Source organism: Festucalex cinctus, chromosome 10 (genome assembly GCF_051991245.1).
Source record: "Festucalex cinctus isolate MCC-2025b chromosome 10, RoL_Fcin_1.0, whole genome shotgun sequence".
Lineage (NCBI taxonomy): Eukaryota > Metazoa > Chordata > Actinopteri > Syngnathiformes > Syngnathidae > Festucalex > Festucalex cinctus.
Genome location: NC_135420.1, coordinates 16,417,586 through 16,435,731, shown reverse-complemented (window position 1 = coordinate 16,435,731; position 18,146 = coordinate 16,417,586). Strand labels below are relative to the sequence as shown.

Sequence of the window (18,146 nt, the reverse complement as noted above, 5' to 3'; positions counted from 1 at the left end):
CTGAAATGTGGCAAAAGATTAAAAAGTTCGAGGGAGCTAATACTTTTGCGAATGCTGATTTTACACAATGAGAGGGACAAAATTTTACGTTGCAGTTCAGTTCTACACAATAAATATATTGTTTGAGTCCTACAGCTCTGTCAGTATAATTTGAAATGTGCAATTATTGCTCCATAAATGATAGATTGTATTTTTTGTAATAAAGCGAAGTTAACCTAAAATTGTTTTTGACAATATGTTCTATGCGGTTTTACCAGTGTAAAGACTTCATATGTACTGCATGCCCTTGTATTGGATCTAATTATATTCAAGTGTACCTAATGTTGCGACCAGCAAATGTAATGCGTTGCTTCCAAATGTTCTGTTCATTATTGCGCTAAAAAAAAAAAAAAAAAAGAAGGTTGCTCAGCTAGTAGTTAGCGACATCATAAACATTGTTGCTGGTCTTGATGTGGTGCCAGTGACTCAGCAGTTTTATGATCACACGCTGCAGCCAACACTCACAAGTAATATGTTCATCATTGGTACCAGTCGCTTAACTCCTAAAAGAGTAACTGTAAGGAAATAGAAGAAATCAAATACAGATGTCACAATGAGCTCACACTTCCTCTCCTGTCCAAATTGCAGGTTTGCGACTGTTTAATGTTGTAACTGCTTAAATAAATGTTTAATTTAGTCCAGATTAATAACAGGGCGATATCATGCTTGTTACAAAAGTAAAAACATGAAATGTTAACCAAAAAAGACTTCAGAACTGCGGGACGCGCATGCTAACCACTAGGGCTGCCTAACCCTTCAAACAAAAATTCTAAGACATAATGACGTTTTATTTCACCTGAATTATGTTTCAACGTATAATTAGTATTCATGTAGTATGACACATTGTTGTTTATCTTTGATACAGACGTTTCTGCGTGTGCGGGCCAACAGACACACGAGACTAAACGGTATGTGGATGCATGCTCACGAAAGCAAATATTTTCTTTCATTGCTGCTGACACAATAAAAAAAACAAGTCATGAGCACGAGACTCGCACAGCTCTGCATTTATTTCGCTTCTCTCAATATACGGTCGTCTTCCCTTTTTCACATGGCCGTTGTGTTCTGTTGTGTTGCGTGCGCACATCTGCCCTTAACCCCCCTCCCAAATTGGCCTAGCGCCCACACGAGCAGAGGAGTTATTAACCTTTCAACTTTGACCTCTTGATATGTTAACAGTCGACGACCTCTGCTGGTGCAGGTGCTACGTCAAATCCGCCCCATTACGCCCCCACAGCGCAGGAGCTCACCTAGACTGCACACAAGCTGGTAAGGCACAACGCAGATCAAAATTGGATATACACTTAGACATTACAGTGCATTACAGTTTATGAAAAAAAAAATGTATACAGTTTATCTATGGTACATAGCTGAGAAGCTGAAATAAATATATATATATATATATATATATATATATATATATATATATATATATATATATATATATATATATATATATATAAATAAATTAGAATACTTTGATAAAGTCCTTTATTTTCTGTAAGTCAGTTAAATTACAAAAATGCCATACATTCTGGATTAATTACAAATCAATTGAAATATTGCAAGCCTTTTATTGTTTTAATATTGATGATTATGGCATTTTCCTATTTTCTTTTTTACTTGGTCTGAGGAAATATTCTAATATTTTGAGATAGGATATTTGAATTTTCTGGAGTTTTCTGTAAGCCATAATCAGCAATATTAAAATAATAAAAGGCTTGCAATATCGGAAACCGAGTCCCAATCACGTCATTTTCAGCTGATCGTTTCGGGAGAAAATGATCAGGGTTTTAATTTTTGGTAGTTTTTTAAATTTTATCATTATTATTTTAGGGGCTACAAAGTAATCCAGAGGTAAACATATTTCCAAACAAAACGTTTTATTTATTATTTTGTGCACTTTTGATGGCACCCGCCCCAAAATTATTGGGATGGTTTTGTTGAAAAAACAAAAAACATCCGCAGATCCTCAAAATCAGGTGACTCGGACTCGGGTGCAAAAATATATATATATATATATATATATATATATATATATATATATATATATATATATATATCCATCCATCCATTTTCTTGACCGCTTATTCCTCACAAGGGTCGCGGGGGCTGCTGGCGCCTATCTCAGCTGGCTCTGGGCAGTAGGCGGGGGACACCCTGGACTGGTTGCCAACCAATCGCAGGGCACACAGAGACGAACAACCATCCACACTCACACGCACACCTAGGGACAATTCGGAGCGCCCAATTAACCTGCCATGCATGTCTTTGGAATGTGGGAGAAGACCGGAGTACCCGGAGAAGACCCACGCGGGCACGGGGAGAACATGCAAACTCCACCCAGGAAGGTCCGAGCCTGGACTCGAACCGGAGACCTCAGAACTGGGAAGCGGACGTGCTAACCACTCGACTACCGTGCCGCCCATATATATATATATATATATATATATAAATCTCCCATGAAAGGTGCTTTTAAGTTTGTTTTTCTCATTTTACTTGTCATTTCTTACTCATTCAGAAGCAACACATTTTCATAATATATAGCAGAAATCCATATATTTAGACACGACTTAAAACGCTGACACCTATTTCCAAAATAGTGATAATAAATGAAAGGAATAATTCCCACATGGAGGAATTGCTGCACTTTTTCATCTTCTCGCTGACTCTTCAAACTGCCAATGCTGTCGAGGTCTGTTAGCCTTTATTGGGCTTATAACAGGACGCCATAATGAGCTTCTAAATACACATCAGAGGAAGAAGAGTGTGTGCGAGTGTGTCTTGTGTTGATTAATCAACCTCTCACTTTCCTTCTCTCTTCTTCTTTCCCGTTTGATGAGCTCGTCTTCATCTATGACCGCCTCTTTAACCCTCATTATATTTGCTGGCACGGCGGCGCTCGGGGTGACGGCCACCAGACCCAGTGTGTGTGGGTGTGTGCGTGCGTGTCTGCGCACCACCACCATCACCCTCCGTCACCCCACTGTCAGGAGCCACTGTCATGCAGAAATTAAGGGGTCCTAAAACCTAATGTCCCTTGCTTGCAATCTGCAGTCAGTGTGGTCCCAATGGGGAAGGAGGGGCTACTGGTGTTCTGCCATGTTAACTTTTATATCACAGAGAAAAGTGGAGGTGCCGTGACACACAATCATTTTAGTCTACAAGTCTTTTGCCATGCTCTTATTGTATGTTATATTTTTGCTTCAGGGTCTATGTGTTATGTAATAATATCAACAGGATAGTGCTCACCCAAAAAAGGGGAGCAGTATGCAATAAGGTCATATAAAATCAATGTACTTTATTTTTCCAGTCAATTTAATAAATTCTGTTATTGTGGAGAACTTAAAGGAAGAAAACATCTTAAGTTTTTGGGTTTCATTTTGCAATATTAACTAACTAAATAAATAAATAAATAAATAAATAAACTGTATGGTTAACCTGAAAAGGTTTAAGTTGGAACAGTTTGAATTGGTCAAAAAATATGTTAAACGTAGTATGGGGCGGAGGAGCTGATAAAAAATAATTGGCTTTTATTTTGAAAAATTTTGCAGCATGGATAAGATGAATGTTGTAAAATTGGAACCATTTAAATTGGTCAAAAAATTCTAAATTAGAGGGAGAAAAACAAAAAAATAATTTGCAGACTTTTATTTTGAAATTTTGGGGAAAAAAATGCAGTTGGGATAAGATAAATGTTAAGGTTGGAATGGTTTGAATTGTCAAAAAAATGTAGAAATTAGAGGAAAGAAACAAAAGCATATCTTAATACAGTATTGGCTTTTATTTCGAAGTTTTGGAAACAAAAATGCGGCATTGTTAACATGAACACAAGAAGAGAGTAAAGAATAAATTACAGGAGGAAAAACATAAACAAAAAAATAATAATCATTTTTTGACTTTTATTTTGACATTTTTCAAGAAATTGCGATCAGGTAAACTTTAACAGTTTAAAGTTTAAACTGTTTGAAAACAATCAATTTATTTCATTTTTAATTCATACTGCATTATTTTATATATTTATATTTATAAATATACAGGGTTTTTTTCCCCAAAATGCTTTGTGATCCATAGAAATTATAATTCTAGAATTCATATTAATTCCCTGTAAAAATAAAAATATACTTTTTTTTATTGTGTTAAGAATAAATAGTAATGGAAACTGAAATAACAGAAATATCTTACAGCACAATTTCTAATGTGCAAATAAGCCCAATGCCGATAAACAATTAAACATTTTGAGTGAAATTAATCAAATATGAATCAGAATCAATGACAGCAATGTGGCTTCAACTTTGTCTTTGTCTTGTGTCCTCAGTCAGGATCAGCAAAATGAAGCGGAGGAAACCAGACGACGGGCAGGTACGGTTGACTTGAGCTTTTCTTTTTTTCCCCCTCATCACGTGAAAGACAGATGAAACCATACTTTGTGACATTTTTATTGTCATTGGAGATATCCAAATATCAGCGCGTCAAGATTGATATAGGACACTGTTGGGATCAGGATCACTGTCATGTCAGCGTGTATTCACGTGAAAACTCTTCACTTGTTATGAAAACGCTGCCCGGGGCTACTCGAAGCAGAAAGACAATCATCCTAGTGTGTGCCGTTCATGTGTGTAAATGTAAATGTGCTCTTCTTTGTGTGTTTGTTTAGGAGGTCCCTGCAGACACGACGCCATCGGAGGATGAGTGGAACGAAAGGCGGAAGATACAGATGATGTCGCTAGTCGGAGGGTTCAAAGGTAGGTGTGGTTTTGTATTTGTGTGTGTGTGCGTGCCATGCTGTGCATCGGACGATAATAACGCGACTGAGTGGCAGTTGTAGAAAAAGCACTGAACTTTTCAATCCACATTACAGAAGAAGAGCATGCCTTGAAGGTTGGTGTCCACGCAATGATGGGCTCTGACGTGCAAACTTGTCAGAAGACAGACGCATCCAACACACCGCTGTTAAAGTAGCGGGATTTTATCTTTGGAAAATTGAGACCAAATTCAATTTGAAAAATAAATTCAATATGTTGACAAGTTAATGTAGGAAGGGCAGTGGAATAGTAGTGAAGTAAAACTTAAGAAAAAGATGGCCGAAGTGATGGGAAATCTCAGTAAGTCTGTAGATAATGTGGATGATGAAGGTTTTGGAGTTGTTAATGTTTATACTAATTAATGTTTTTGTTTTGTTTGTTTGTTTATTGAACATAAACAAGTAGCAGATAAAACTTTAAAGAAAGAAGAAACTCGTAGCAATCATTCGTGATGGTTTACATGTCCAAAGGGAGTAGGAAGAAGTTAAAAACTTATCTAGTCCGACCCCTTATTCTTAACTTATTTCATTATTAATACAATAAATTAATACATTACAATAAAAGAAAATGTGTAATCCTGCTCGTATAAACAATTACACTTTAACATACATATATTTGTCAATAGCGTATGTACATGAATTTCATAGGCATACACAATAATAATACATCCTCATACTCACATATACAATTTTCATTACACTCATAATGGTACATCAAAAAAAAAAAAATTGATTTCTGCAATTTTACTAGCTCATGTCTGATTTAAATAATGCTCTTGAACATCACTTTTAAACATTTTTTTTAACTCAACAATTGACTTGCATCTTTTCAAGTCATTACCAAAACGATTCCACAAATTAACACCTCTTACAGGAACACACCTTTGCTTAATATTTGTTTTTATTTTGATTTTTTTGTAGACACTTGCACCCCTTATGTCATAAGGACTCTAATTTCAAATAGCTTCTGAGTACTGTGGCATAGTAAATTGTTGTAAGCTTTATACATTATTTGTGCTATTTTAAACTCAACTAAGTCATAAAATTTCATTGTGTTTAATTTACTAAATAGTGAATGAGTTGGTTCTCTATGTTTTGATCGATTAATAATTCTTATGGCTCTATTTTTTTTGCAATTTGAAAATAGGGTTAGTATTCGTTTTATATGCATTTCCCCAGATTTCCACACAAGTCAAATATGATCATAATAATGAACAGTATAATGTATATAATGATTTCATGTTCAGGACATCCTTAGTTTTATAGAGTATCCCGATGATTATTGACATTTCCATTTTCTATGTGTGACTTCCAACATAATTTATCATCAATAATTACTCCAATAAATTTGTTTTCATACACTCTTTCTATTTCAATTGAATTCACCATAATCTTGACTTTGGTGAACATGTGTACGCAGGTTCAATGTTGGTAAGTAGCACGTCCAAAGAAGGTCGGGACAGCGATGCAGACCTCGACGTGGATGGAGACGACACCTTAGAGTATGGACGAGCACAGTATCCTTGAAGTTTTTATTTATTTATTTATTTACCTGCAATTGCTTTTTATTTTTACTTTGTGCTAAAGTAAATACATAAATAAATAAATTACAAAAGTGCAGGAAACAGTATTTTCAATTGTAAAATAACATGCTGAAACCTGTAATAGACATTTTTTCACATTTGCATTTTGTCCCAATTTTTTGTATAAAAATTTTGCATGATTCTATTAACTCATTCACTGCCTTTGACAAGTATACTTGTCAATTGTATTTTTTAGAGCGGTGCTAAATGGGGGCGAATCTGAGCATGCTCCACTGTAAATATCAAACTTGGAAACAACTTTACTGATGCCCAACCACCGGTAGATGACATCATTGCCCCATTTTATAGGAAATAAACACAGTTTCAGAGTCCATGGGAGAAATGGCTGTATTTTGGCAAACCTACATTTTTCTGCTGTCAATTATAAAAGAACGGGACGGGACAAAAAGTAGGGAGTCTATTCTGTTATTTGGTAGATTCGGTTTATATATAATTATTGAATGTAATATCACGTGAGTATTGGAAATGTAAAAATTTTCTATAATGACTGGCAGTGAATGAGTTAAATAATATTGTAACTCAACAAGGAAGGAACTCTAAATAAGTTCCTGTCAGATTTATAATTTGCTACAGTGCTTTTGGTATTTTTATGCTTTTCTCCTTAACTTTCGCTTTAGATACACGGAGACAGATGTGATCACGTGCTCTGGAGAAAACAGCAAAGAGACGACAGCTAAGTATGTTTCTTGAAATCTCATGATCGCTTTGAAGCTTCTCAACGTTTTGAGTTTATGTTTCATTTTGTTATTGTGCAGCAGCGTCGGAACGTTGCCTGACTCTGGAGTCCATCGGGAAATTTCCAAATGGTCAAATGAAGGTATGGTGAGCTCAAAGGAATTATGACAATGACAAGTCATTGGCATATTCTTATATTGTAATTTTGCGTTGATTCATGTCTATGTAGAGAGTCCGTCCACCAGTAGTGGAGATAAAGTGGAGGGAAGCACACCTGTCCTCCCAAAAACCTGCAAAATTGATGACGAAGACATGTAAGCATCTGTGGATTTGCATATTCACAGATTTTTATTTTTTATTTTTTTATTTTTAAATATTTGTATTTTTTTTAGGGTTTCCTCACCCCCACATTTCCCCCTGTTTTTAACTAATTTGCACCCAAAAACGTATAAATACGTTTTATATTAAATGTTTTGTCCCAAAGACGTATTTATACGTTTTTCTTTTCTTTTTTTTCTTCTTTTTTATTTATTTATTTTCATGCTAGAGCTTTGATGCAGCCTCTTAACTGCAGAGAACGGGGAAGCAATGGGAGTAATTACAGAAACGGCCAGCAGATGGCAGCAGAGTATAAGAGATCAACCAGACCCATGTTGAAGACAAGCCGTTTCCCTACAATTCTAAACAGATTTGTGAATAATGATGAAACTTAGCTATATTCTAATGCTAATTGCTACAAAATGGAAACAGATAGAAATATCCTTTTTTTTTTATTTTTATAAAAATAAGAGGCTGTAATCTTTCTTTTGGTAGGGTTTTGAAGGGTTTCACTTTAAAAATGTCTTCTCCCCGAATACATTTCTTCTACTATAATGACATAGTTTTTATTCTTCCATATCCCGTTGAAGTTGATACATACAATATGATGGAAGTGACCACCAAAACTGAGTTCATGATGCCTGGCAACCTTCAATCACATAAAACTTTATTTCCACTCATATGTGCCAGCACTGTTATTGACATAAAAAAAGATCGACAGCAAAAATCTGTTCTCTTGGTCCCAATCAGCAAGCCCGCTTCCCCCCAGTCTCTCCAAAGCGCACCCACCCCACCCCATCCCTCAGCATATGATAAATGACAGCACAAGCAACCAATTTTGATTGCTTCTAAATTTCATGCTCACAGTCCATGTTGGCCAGCCAATAATTTAATATGTCTTCATTTATAAAGGACTATGCAGGGTCTAACTGGCGGTCTCTTATTTGTGTGTGTGCGTGCACGTGCATGTGTGTGAAGGCTCTCAGAAGACTGTGCGCTGACTTCGCTGGACGCTCTTAAAGCTCAGATACGTGATTTGGAGAAACAGTTGTGTAAAGGAGACAGATTTAAATGCCTCATCTGCATGGTGAGTGGATGTCTTCATTTTGGGACGATTGTTGATAAGAAAGCGTTTGTAATTTTAGCCTATTCTTTGAATTCCAAACAAGTTTTCTTTACATTTTGCATTGTCAGACTTTATTATTATTATCTTTAGTCACTGCTCAATGAAATGAATCTCTTTTTTTATACCAAAAATAATCATACATAAATCATTATTTTAAAAAAAATAAAAAATAAATAAATAAATAGAAATGGTCAAACGACCATTTCCAAATTTGGAGATTTAAAGATTTTTTGGAAAGAATATTAAAAATACATAAATGTATAAGTTTAAAATAATTTTAAAAAATACATTTTGACTGCCTGCACTCTTTATTGTTACCAAGTTGAGTTGTCTAAATAATAATAATAATAATTTATTTAAAAAAAATAAAATAATAATATCTTGTATTTGTAATTTCATGCTTACATTTTCCACACAAATAATGGATAGATGGGATGGATGTTGTTTTCATCTATTTAAATGGGACCTGAAATTACATCTCTGAAAATGAGAAAATGTGCGTGGCTTTTAACTAACATATTCTTCATACATGTAAAAAAAAACAACAACAACATTTTTAATATTTTTAAAATAAAATGATTAATTCTGTTTATTTTTAAGACTCTTTGCACTGTATACTGCTGCCAATTTTACTATTCTATTAAAAGATTTTTTTTTTTTTAATGTATTGATTTAATTTGTTATTTTTTTCCACCTTTATTTATTTATTTATGTTGCCTACATTTTCCCAAATTGTGGACCAAATAATGGGTTGCTTCAATCTCTTTAGGTCTGGCCTCAAATTAAATCTCAGAAATAAAATACCTGATGTCAGGGGCTTCTAACTAACATGCGCATTCATACCTGCAATCTATTTGTCATCATTTTGAGAAGAAAAATGACTTTAATCTTCCATTATCAAATCATATCCTGACCAACAATCCAGTTGACTTGCAGTATAAAAGGCTATGTATGGCCATCTAGTGGTTACATTGGGTATTACAACTCCAATGTTATGACCTGTGTTTCATCCTGTAGGACACTTACTCAAACCCGCTCACTTCCATCCAGTGCTGGCATGTTCACTGTGAGGAGTGTTGGCTCCGAACACTGGTATGTTTTCTTTCTTAAATCATAAGCAATATTTCGAATAGATTGATTATGATACGATTTTCTTCATCAGGGAGCGAAGAAGCTGTGCCCTCAGTGCAACACCATCACCTCGCCCGGCGACCTGCGGCGGGTCTATCTGTGACGCCAGGCCCATCATCAGGGGTGGACTTGTGAGCAGCTGGCCTGACTCCCACTCACTTCCCAATCTCACCTCACATTGGACCTACTTTTTCGTCAGTGCATCCACTAAAACAAAAACAAACAAACAAACAAAAAAAAACAGCTCCAAAGTGACATTTTAACATGAACTTGTTTGGTGGAAACACCTTAATAACACTCTTTGGGACCATATTTATCAATTTTATAACCAGGTTTGTCTGTTTTCTTGCAAAGCACATGTATATAGTTTTTGTGTTTGGATTGGTGTTTGTATATGATGTTGATTAGAACAACCCGACTATTTACTGTACAGAGTTTGTCTTAATGTTTGGCTCCTTCTCCTCTTCTCATACAACCTCACCACTTTTTGTCTTTATCAATGTTACTATAATAAAAGTTGTGGCCAAAAGGGCATTATGCATTATGAAAGGGTCGAGCTTGTGGTGAGTCAATGGGTTGATCTTAAGAAGTGGGTCACTGCGGGATTAGACGGGTCGAGCCCAGTCATGGCTCAGTTGGAAGCCAAAGGAGTCTCACTTGCACAATTCTCTGCTTTTACTTGGAAAGATTACACAAGTGACAAATCCACAAGGTCAATTCGCACCTCTGCAACTATCTGTTCATGATATGAGATTAGTTTAATCACTTTATTTCTTCACATTGGCCTAACAGAGGCTACAGAACAACTTCCAGATATGCAAACGAGGGATGGACAAGTATTGATACCAGGTATGTATGATACGAGGAACTAGAAATTTGAAGAATAGATAATTTACATGAATGTCATGCAGTTTTAACCCTCCTGTCGTGGGTCAAAATGGTCCACTTTCATGTTAAAGAACAACAAATATTAGTTTTTCACTACGAAACTTGACATATACAGACAGTAAGAAATGGTTCATTTCTGTAACGATGTTTCTCGGGATGCTTTTGGAGCATTGAGCATAGCTGGGTCAAATTGACCCATTTGAAGTCGAACAACAACAATTTTTTATTTTTTTTTCCTACAAAAATTCTCATCAATTTAAATGGTTACTAGCGACATTCCTTTTGGGACATTAATCATAGGTGGGTCAAATTGAAACATTTTAATGTTGAATAACTACAAATGGTCGTATTTCATGTTGAAACGTGTTGAAAATTGTTAATTTTAAATATTCATAATGAATGTGATATTGGGATGTGTATTTATCATTAAACATAGCCTGGGTCAAATTGAAACAGGAACCTTATAGTTGTTCCTGAGAAATCAATCTAACAGGAAAATGCTGCATTGGGGTATGTAGGTATTTCTTTTACTCGTTTACTGCAAGCCCAAAAAAATTGAGTTTTGACGTTAATAGTCGTCAATGGCAGTGAATGAGTTAAAATGATCTTTCATTCTTTTTTTTTTTTCTTTTTTTTTTACCAGGGGTATCAGCACTTGTTATCTGCGTTGGTGATTACTGAAGAGATGAGTGTGCGTATTGGTATCGATCTAAAATTAATGTATTCAAAATCCCTAATGTAAACTTATGTCAGCTGCCAATATGGGCTACCTGCGGACCCTTCCAGGTGTGGATGGGCTGGATAGAAACAAGCAGGCCCAGCACGTAGACGTGTGATTGGTCCGCGGATGTTGCATAGGCGAGACGGCGGTAATTGAGGTTGACAGTGAGCTGATCAGTGAATCCTTCAGTAAACATCACGCCCGACTGAGCGGTCCACTCCACATCTCCTCAAGGGTGAAGAACGGTAAGCAAAATTATATCATTTGTGAAGAATGTCACAATAGGGAAAAGTAAAACTAAGAATAATATTTGTATTTGTACTGTATTTGTTTGGATTAGAATTAGAATGAGTATTTTTTTAAATATATCTATTTATAACATAAAAGTTTGATGTGAACAAATTGAATCGTATAAAACACAACAAAAAGCCCGTTTTATGCAACTTCATTGTATAACATTTACATATTGTAATTTCATGTTTAATCAATTTTCTATTTAATCTAGTGTGACAATTAAACAAGCTGAACACGAGTACAATTTGCATAGAAAATGGTTGACAGATTCAAAATATAATTCCCTCGTAGTCTTTGTTGAATGAGTGAAATACAGTCTTATACAATTAAAAAAAAAAAAACTATACAAATAAAACAAAATGTTTGATACCTGCCATCAAGAATTTGTTTTAAATTAAATTCTCATTGTATAGACAAATATAAAAGATTTGGTGTGCTTCAACTGATATAAAAAATAAAACCAGAGGCACTCACAATTGTAAACAGGTAGTACAGAAATTAAAAAAAAAAAAAAAAAAAAGAAATGTAATTGCCTGAAACTGAAAATATTTTCTCGCTGTAAACGAAAAAAAAGAAAATGTGGTGCCGTGCAAAACAATTGGGCATCATAAATGAACTCACTTAGCACTGCAGCTATAAAAAGGTCACCTGTCCTTGTACCTTTGCCCAGACCCAATTAATCCTGCTGACCGACTCGCCACCACTTCATTAACGAGCGTTCTTAACGTTCACCTGTGGGCATCAGTCTGTCGCACCGCTCACCAATTAGGTGGCAGGGCATGTTTTCATATTTGAATTAAAAGGAGGCGGGGTCAATCAATTAGTACGATGAATTAGAAGTGTTGTGACGAAGAAGAAGCGATCTACTTTTAAACATGTGCGTTAGTGTGTCTGTTTGTCTGTCTGCGTGCGTGCATGTACAGTATGTGTGTGGAGGTGAGGTGGATGAGATGGATAAGAGGAGCAGCAGGGATCAAGAGATTAGCACAGATGACTTAACAGGACTTCCGGTTTTGTAAACATTTGTATGGCGACTGGAGTACAGTGAAGCCTATGTTGCAGTTCACTATTCACAAATTAACCTACTCCCATTTTACTAAAAGGGGCCTGAAAATTATTATTAGTGTACTATAAATAATGTGTCTTTGGTCATCTATGTCAGTGGTGTGAAATGACAGGCTGAATAATTAACTACGTTCCACTAATTGTAGCCATTTGATTTTTATTTTTTAGTTTATGGGCCATTCCACTGAATGAGTGCCATTTGCTTGTAAATGTACAGAAGCATGGAACTGCAAATGTGGAGTAAACATTTTTGACTTGCAAATATGTTTAAATGTATTTGCAAGTACGTTCAAACATGTACGTTTGAACACACCTGTAGCTAAATGCTAGAAACTTAGCATAATTGGGTGGGGGGTGCCAAATGCACTGGAATCATAAAAATTAATATAAACAATGGTTCCTTAGTTTTCAAACGTGTTGGTAGAAATATAAATGTTAAAAAAAAAAAAAAAGTTAAAATAAAATGGAACTTGCGCATGGACAAATCAACACCTTGTGGCATTATGGGGGAAAATGCTAAGTTCTTAGCTTTTAGCTTACATTTACGATATGAATGTACTTGCAAATACGCTTACACATTTGAAGTACGTTCAAACGTATTTGAGAGTACCTTGGTTGGAATATATTTACAAGTCAAAAATATTTTACTTCACGTTGGCAGTTCCACGCGTCCATATAAATAGCTCAAAATTTCATAAATTATGCTAGTAGTATGTTGACACTAAGTCAATTACAATAATTCAATGACAAAAAACACTGTACTATTTTCAACATAAACAGATGACAAAAAAAAAAAAAAACATGAAATGAGATAACAAGAACGTGATGAGCTTTAAAGGCCTGGCTAATAAAAAATCAGTCAATGGTGTTGGTGCTAATGTCAATTAGCGGGAAAGTCACTGTAGGCCTATTGCTAGTTCAATGGGTTTTAATAATATAATCATTATCATAGACTGATTCAGCACCATCCAGAGGTTTATCATTCATCATGTGTGTGTGTCTATGCCAGACAATGTCAGGACCGAGACCTGTGGTGCTAAGTGGCCCATCTGGAGCGGGCAAGAGCACGCTGATGAAGAGGCTGATGAAGGACCATGAGGGAGTTTTTGGATTTAGCGTGTCACGTAAGTGGAACAAACACTTCCTGTCAGTCACCAGGGAAAAAAAGTGCAGTTTGTCTGTTTACTATCTAGCCTCACAGTTTTGAGATTTAGGTTCAAATCCCAGATGCCTTTCTGGGTTTCATTTACATGTTCTTGCGCCTGTGCTTGCTAATGTCCTACCACATTCCAAAAACATGCATGGTAGGTTCATAGAAGACTCTAAATTGTCTCTAGGTGTAAATGGGATTTTGAATGGCTGTTTGTCTATATGTGCCTTGCGATTGGCTGGCAACTGAATGGATGTAACTTTTCACAATTGAAATGTTTGTGATTGTATTTGTGTGAAGTGTTCAGATTCTTATCCATGTTTGTATGGCTATACGAGCCATAAAGCAGCTATTAAGCGTTCCATGGCAACGCGCTCTCTGCTCCCATTTAATTCTGAACCATTTAATTCTGAAATATGTTTATTTTCCTTTCCTGTATTGGGCTCCGGTTTTTGGGAAACGCTGAATAGCGGCACATATGAACAATGTTCTGAGTTACCGAACGCTGAAGCAATGCGCTTGAAGCGTATTTCGGAACGCACCCATGATGAGGGAACAGAGATTTTTCGGACGGCAGCTCTGATGTTCATTGTCTCAGTTTTTATAAAACAAACGTGCCCTAAAAATAAAAATAAGACATTATATAAGACTAATGCTGTTCTGTTCTCCTCGCAGACACAACAAGGAACCCTCGGCCTGGAGAGGAAAACGGCAAAGGTACTCCCGAGTTGGGGATCAAACCTGTGACAATCTGGATGTTTTAGCACCTGCACTGTAGTAGCCCTGGACACAGATTTGCACCTAATTCTAAAATATTTTAATAAGCTATAGACAATTGCACCTCCCTCAGCCTGCTTCACTTCTTACTCCCAAGTGAACTGACAAAATGGTTTTGTTTCTTACCTCCAACACCATCTCCCTTCCTATAGCCGGGATAAAGCTGTGTGTGTGTGAATGTTCTGCTTTCTCCGTAGGCCTCAACTCGCTCCCCATGCTTCTGGGGGCTACTTTACTGCCCGTAGCAGACGTCTTTTCCTCAGAAGACTTAGACACGTCATTTTCGTGTCCAAATGAATCCGAAAGCACACATGAAGGTGACCGCCCCTGTGATTCCATAACTTAAGGCAGAGGGATGGGGGTTACTTTCATCACCCTGGAACGCTCTCTTTGGATTTAGAGGAAGTGCTCTTTGGATCTGAAAAAATAATAGTATTTTGGGAATCACATTAAGACATAAGTACACTTTGGAGTAAAAAGCTTTTGAAAATAGCCCCCCGTGATGCCTCCGTAGTCACTCCTGTTGTCCTGTCCCGTTTTGTGGGATTGTCCACAAAAAATGAACCTCTCAGTTGAACGTAAACAACATGCAACCAATCATTAGCATGATATTTTTCAAATGATGTTAACTGTTTTTGGTACACAAATTTCATAATGACAATTTTCCTGTAATGCTAATGATTGAGTGTTTCATGAGATAGCAGTGTGTTTCTTTAGGAAAAAAAAGAAATACGAGTGCTGTTCGGTGAGTCCTGTGCGGCCATTAGATTGCATGGACAGTTTCCGATATATGATCCCTCTTTACACAGATTATCACTTCATCACCCGAGAGGCCATGCAGGAGGGCATCCAACGGGGAGACTTTATTGAGAACGCCGAGTTCTCAGGCAACCTGTATGGAACAAGGTAAACATCTGGCAACCGCGGAAGCTGCTGAAATGCGAGTTAATCGTAATAAATTAGAATATCACAGGAAAAAAATGTATTTCAGTTCAATTCAAAAAGTGAAACTCAATTATACAGAATTTCTAATTTCTGTGATAAACATGTTTTTATTAAGGTCATATTTTACTTTTTGAGATGGTGAATTTTAGGGTTTTGTCAGCTGTGAGGTATAAACATGAAAACTGAAGCAAATATTCACTATGTGTACAGTGTCTTTATTTAATATATGAATGCCATATTTTCTAATGAAAAAACTGAGATATGTAGAGTTTTTACAGGACATTCGAATTTATTTCATTATAACTAAGTCTAACTAACCTTAAAAAACCTCCGCGTTTTATTATTATTATTATTATTATTATTATTATTATTATTATTATTATTATTATTATTATTATAACTTACCATGCATAATGCTTGTACTGGGAAGTACTGTACTTATTTATTTATTTATTTATTTTATTTATTTTATTTTTTTTATTTTTTTTACCCAAGAGCTCGCTAGCTAGCTAGCAAGCTAGCTAGTTGCTAGATAGCATTCAAAAGCTAGCTAGCTGCTAGCTAGCTGCTAGCTAGCATTGGCTCAATTTTTATGTTAATCACAATAACGTGTTCCCACAGCTTTGCTAACCTCGGCAAATGTGCTTGGGAAAACAACAAATTAGCAAATGTTAACAGCTGAAAGAATATAGCCTCTTTTTTTAGACTTGAGAATTTCTGAACACCACAAGTTGTTTTTTAGGCTAGCACGAGATGACGTTCACCACGAAAGAACCCTATTTTGACAAAGTAAGGAGTAGGAACTATAGTCCAGATATCTGTTTTCAAATGTAGTGACCAAGTATTTATGGTAATTGTTACTTATCGTTGGTTAATTCATGCCACTTGTACAGTAGTGTGTTATCTGTTGTCAGACATCCCATGAATAGGTAACCCATTTGAGCACTTAACTCAATACAATACACAACAGGTTAGTTGCCTTGTGTAAGAGTTCACTCTAAAACTGGTCCAATTGGTTCAAGAGGATCAAGAGGATATTAAACGTCTTGGGACAGATGGTGCTTTAACCCCTTATGCTACAACGCAAGTGTGGGTTGCGTCACATTCAATCTCACCTTCTTATTGGGAGGTGGGCGCAAAAAGTGCGAGCGGCTCGGATCAACACAAGCGATCCTCTTAGCTTGCTTGCTTCATGCGGGAGGTCAACAAGTGCGCGTATGTGTTTCATAGTAAAGCTGCCATAGAAGATGTGCAGGCCCAAAACCTGATCTGCATCCTGGATGTGGACATTCAAGGCGTGAGGAGGATTAAAGAGGCGGACCTCAACCCCATCTACATCTCCATCCAGCCACCATCCATGGAGATTCTGGTAAAAGAGTTGCCTCATACAGCAAGCTTACTAAGCATACATTAGGTACACCTACATATTCTAATACAAGAGCTCACAATTAAAAACAATAATGATAAAGGTGAGTTGCAGGTGTACATAAATGTTTCTGCGGAAAAACTTATTTAGATGGGTGAAGAGGGAAAAAAGTTAAAAACGTTATTAAAAAAAAAAAAAAATCCTTAGGAAAAACGTCTGCGAGACCGACAGACTGAGTCCGAGGACAGTTTACAGAAACGTCTGGAGGCAGCTCGCATCGACATGGAGCTCAGTAAGTCCAAAATTCAAAAGACTCAAAAAATATCATTACATCAGATGAATTTTTTTCTCCGCAGGTAAGGAGCCAGGAGTGTTTGATGTTGTCATCATCAATGACGACTTAGAACGCGCTTATGAGGAGCTGAAAGAGATCCTTAACGATGTGAGTCAAGAAAGACGCATTCCATTTAGAAATCGACATCATTCCAAACATATTTAATAACTCTCAATTGTTAATATCTCTCTCTCTCTCTCTCTCTCTCTCTCTCTCTCCAGGAAATCCAAAAGGTTCAGGAGACCAAATCTTAAAAATTCTTCAGCCTGTCAAAGTGTAACAAAACTGTCCATCTTCACCAACACAGCAAATAATAAAGTGTGTGCTTGAGAAATGTTGTCTTTGACCCTCTTATGTTTCATGGCGAGAGGTTAGTTGAGCATCAGTCATGCCCAGATGAGAAAGACACAAAGATGGAAGTTGGTGATGGTGTTATTATACTTAATTAAACCAGTGGTTAATATTTCAACAGTGCATGGAGATCATTTTACTTCATGTATTTAGTAGAAGCAAACATTTTTAATGGCTATGATTATTATGGTTTATACAGTGTTAAGGAGGGTAGATAGAGCCTTTGAGTCTGTCATTAGCTATCATTGCTAACATTAGCTACCATTTAGCTGTCAACGTTATTTAGCTAGTTGATCACCTATAGTGTTAGATTAACAAAAATGTAATTAAGGTCCGCCTTCATATGCACTTCTCAGGGTTAGAGAGGTGAGTCAGCACCATGTTCCTTCGCTTCACTTATCACTGGGAAACAGATGATGATGATGATGATGATGAAAAAAAAAAAGTACCACATTGTCATATTGTGTAACCTGTCTGAGGACTGGCTGGCCATTGTTTCTATAAATCAATGCATTGTTATAAGTGGTGGAATTGCTAGTTCTTCACTTTTAAATACAT

General features: G+C 36.3%; 2 protein-coding genes across 3 annotated transcripts in view; both read left to right on the top strand.

Annotated features, from left to right (window-relative positions):
- Nucleotides 1–10,284, top strand: part of rnf220b (ring finger protein 220b) — a 33,774-nt gene extending 23,490 nt beyond the window's left edge. Inside the window, exons 6-16 of the mRNA XM_077534217.1 lie at nucleotides 905–947; nucleotides 1,219–1,308; nucleotides 4,358–4,401; nucleotides 4,697–4,784; nucleotides 6,264–6,360; nucleotides 7,065–7,124; nucleotides 7,203–7,264; nucleotides 7,352–7,436; nucleotides 8,419–8,527; nucleotides 9,584–9,658; nucleotides 9,729–10,284. Of these exons, the coding sequence (XP_077390343.1) occupies nucleotides 905–947; nucleotides 1,219–1,308; nucleotides 4,358–4,401; nucleotides 4,697–4,784; nucleotides 6,264–6,360; nucleotides 7,065–7,124; nucleotides 7,203–7,264; nucleotides 7,352–7,436; nucleotides 8,419–8,527; nucleotides 9,584–9,658; nucleotides 9,729–9,800 (825 nt within the window). The 3' untranslated portion in view covers nucleotides 9,801–10,284. The remainder of the gene's footprint in view (nucleotides 1–904; nucleotides 948–1,218; nucleotides 1,309–4,357; nucleotides 4,402–4,696; nucleotides 4,785–6,263; nucleotides 6,361–7,064; nucleotides 7,125–7,202; nucleotides 7,265–7,351; nucleotides 7,437–8,418; nucleotides 8,528–9,583; nucleotides 9,659–9,728) is intronic.
- A 113-nt stretch (nucleotides 10,285–10,397) lies between these two features.
- Nucleotides 10,398–17,571, top strand: guk1b (guanylate kinase 1b). Of its 2 annotated transcripts, XM_077534218.1 has the most exons (10): nucleotides 10,398–10,546; nucleotides 11,229–11,551; nucleotides 13,675–13,789; nucleotides 14,491–14,532; nucleotides 14,790–14,909; nucleotides 15,402–15,498; nucleotides 16,768–16,906; nucleotides 17,111–17,195; nucleotides 17,260–17,345; nucleotides 17,459–17,571. In XM_077534218.1, exons 3-10 carry the CDS (start codon nucleotides 13,678–13,680, stop codon nucleotides 17,489–17,491), a joined length of 714 nt encoding a protein of 237 aa, XP_077390344.1. In that variant the 5' UTR covers nucleotides 10,398–10,546; nucleotides 11,229–11,551; nucleotides 13,675–13,677; the 3' UTR covers nucleotides 17,492–17,571. The 2 variants fall into 2 exon arrangements, with proteins under 2 accessions (XP_077390344.1, XP_077390345.1); XM_077534219.1 differs by lacking the exon at nucleotides 14,790–14,909.
- Nucleotides 17,572–18,146: the final 575 nt, after the last annotated feature.

Excerpts from the sequence above, each read along its gene's own strand:
- guk1b (XM_077534218.1), top strand. The coding sequence starts at position 13,678 with ATGTCAGGACCGAGACCTGTGGTGCTAAGTGGCCCATCTGGAGCGGGC. Across the intron at positions 14,533-14,789 it reads TGGAGAGGAAAACGGCAAAG|GCCTCAACTCGCTCCCCATG; the intron begins GTACTCCCGAGT and ends CTTTCTCCGTAG. Across the intron at positions 15,499-16,767 it reads GGCAACCTGTATGGAACAAG|TAAAGCTGCCATAGAAGATG; the intron begins GTAAACATCTGG and ends TGTGTTTCATAG.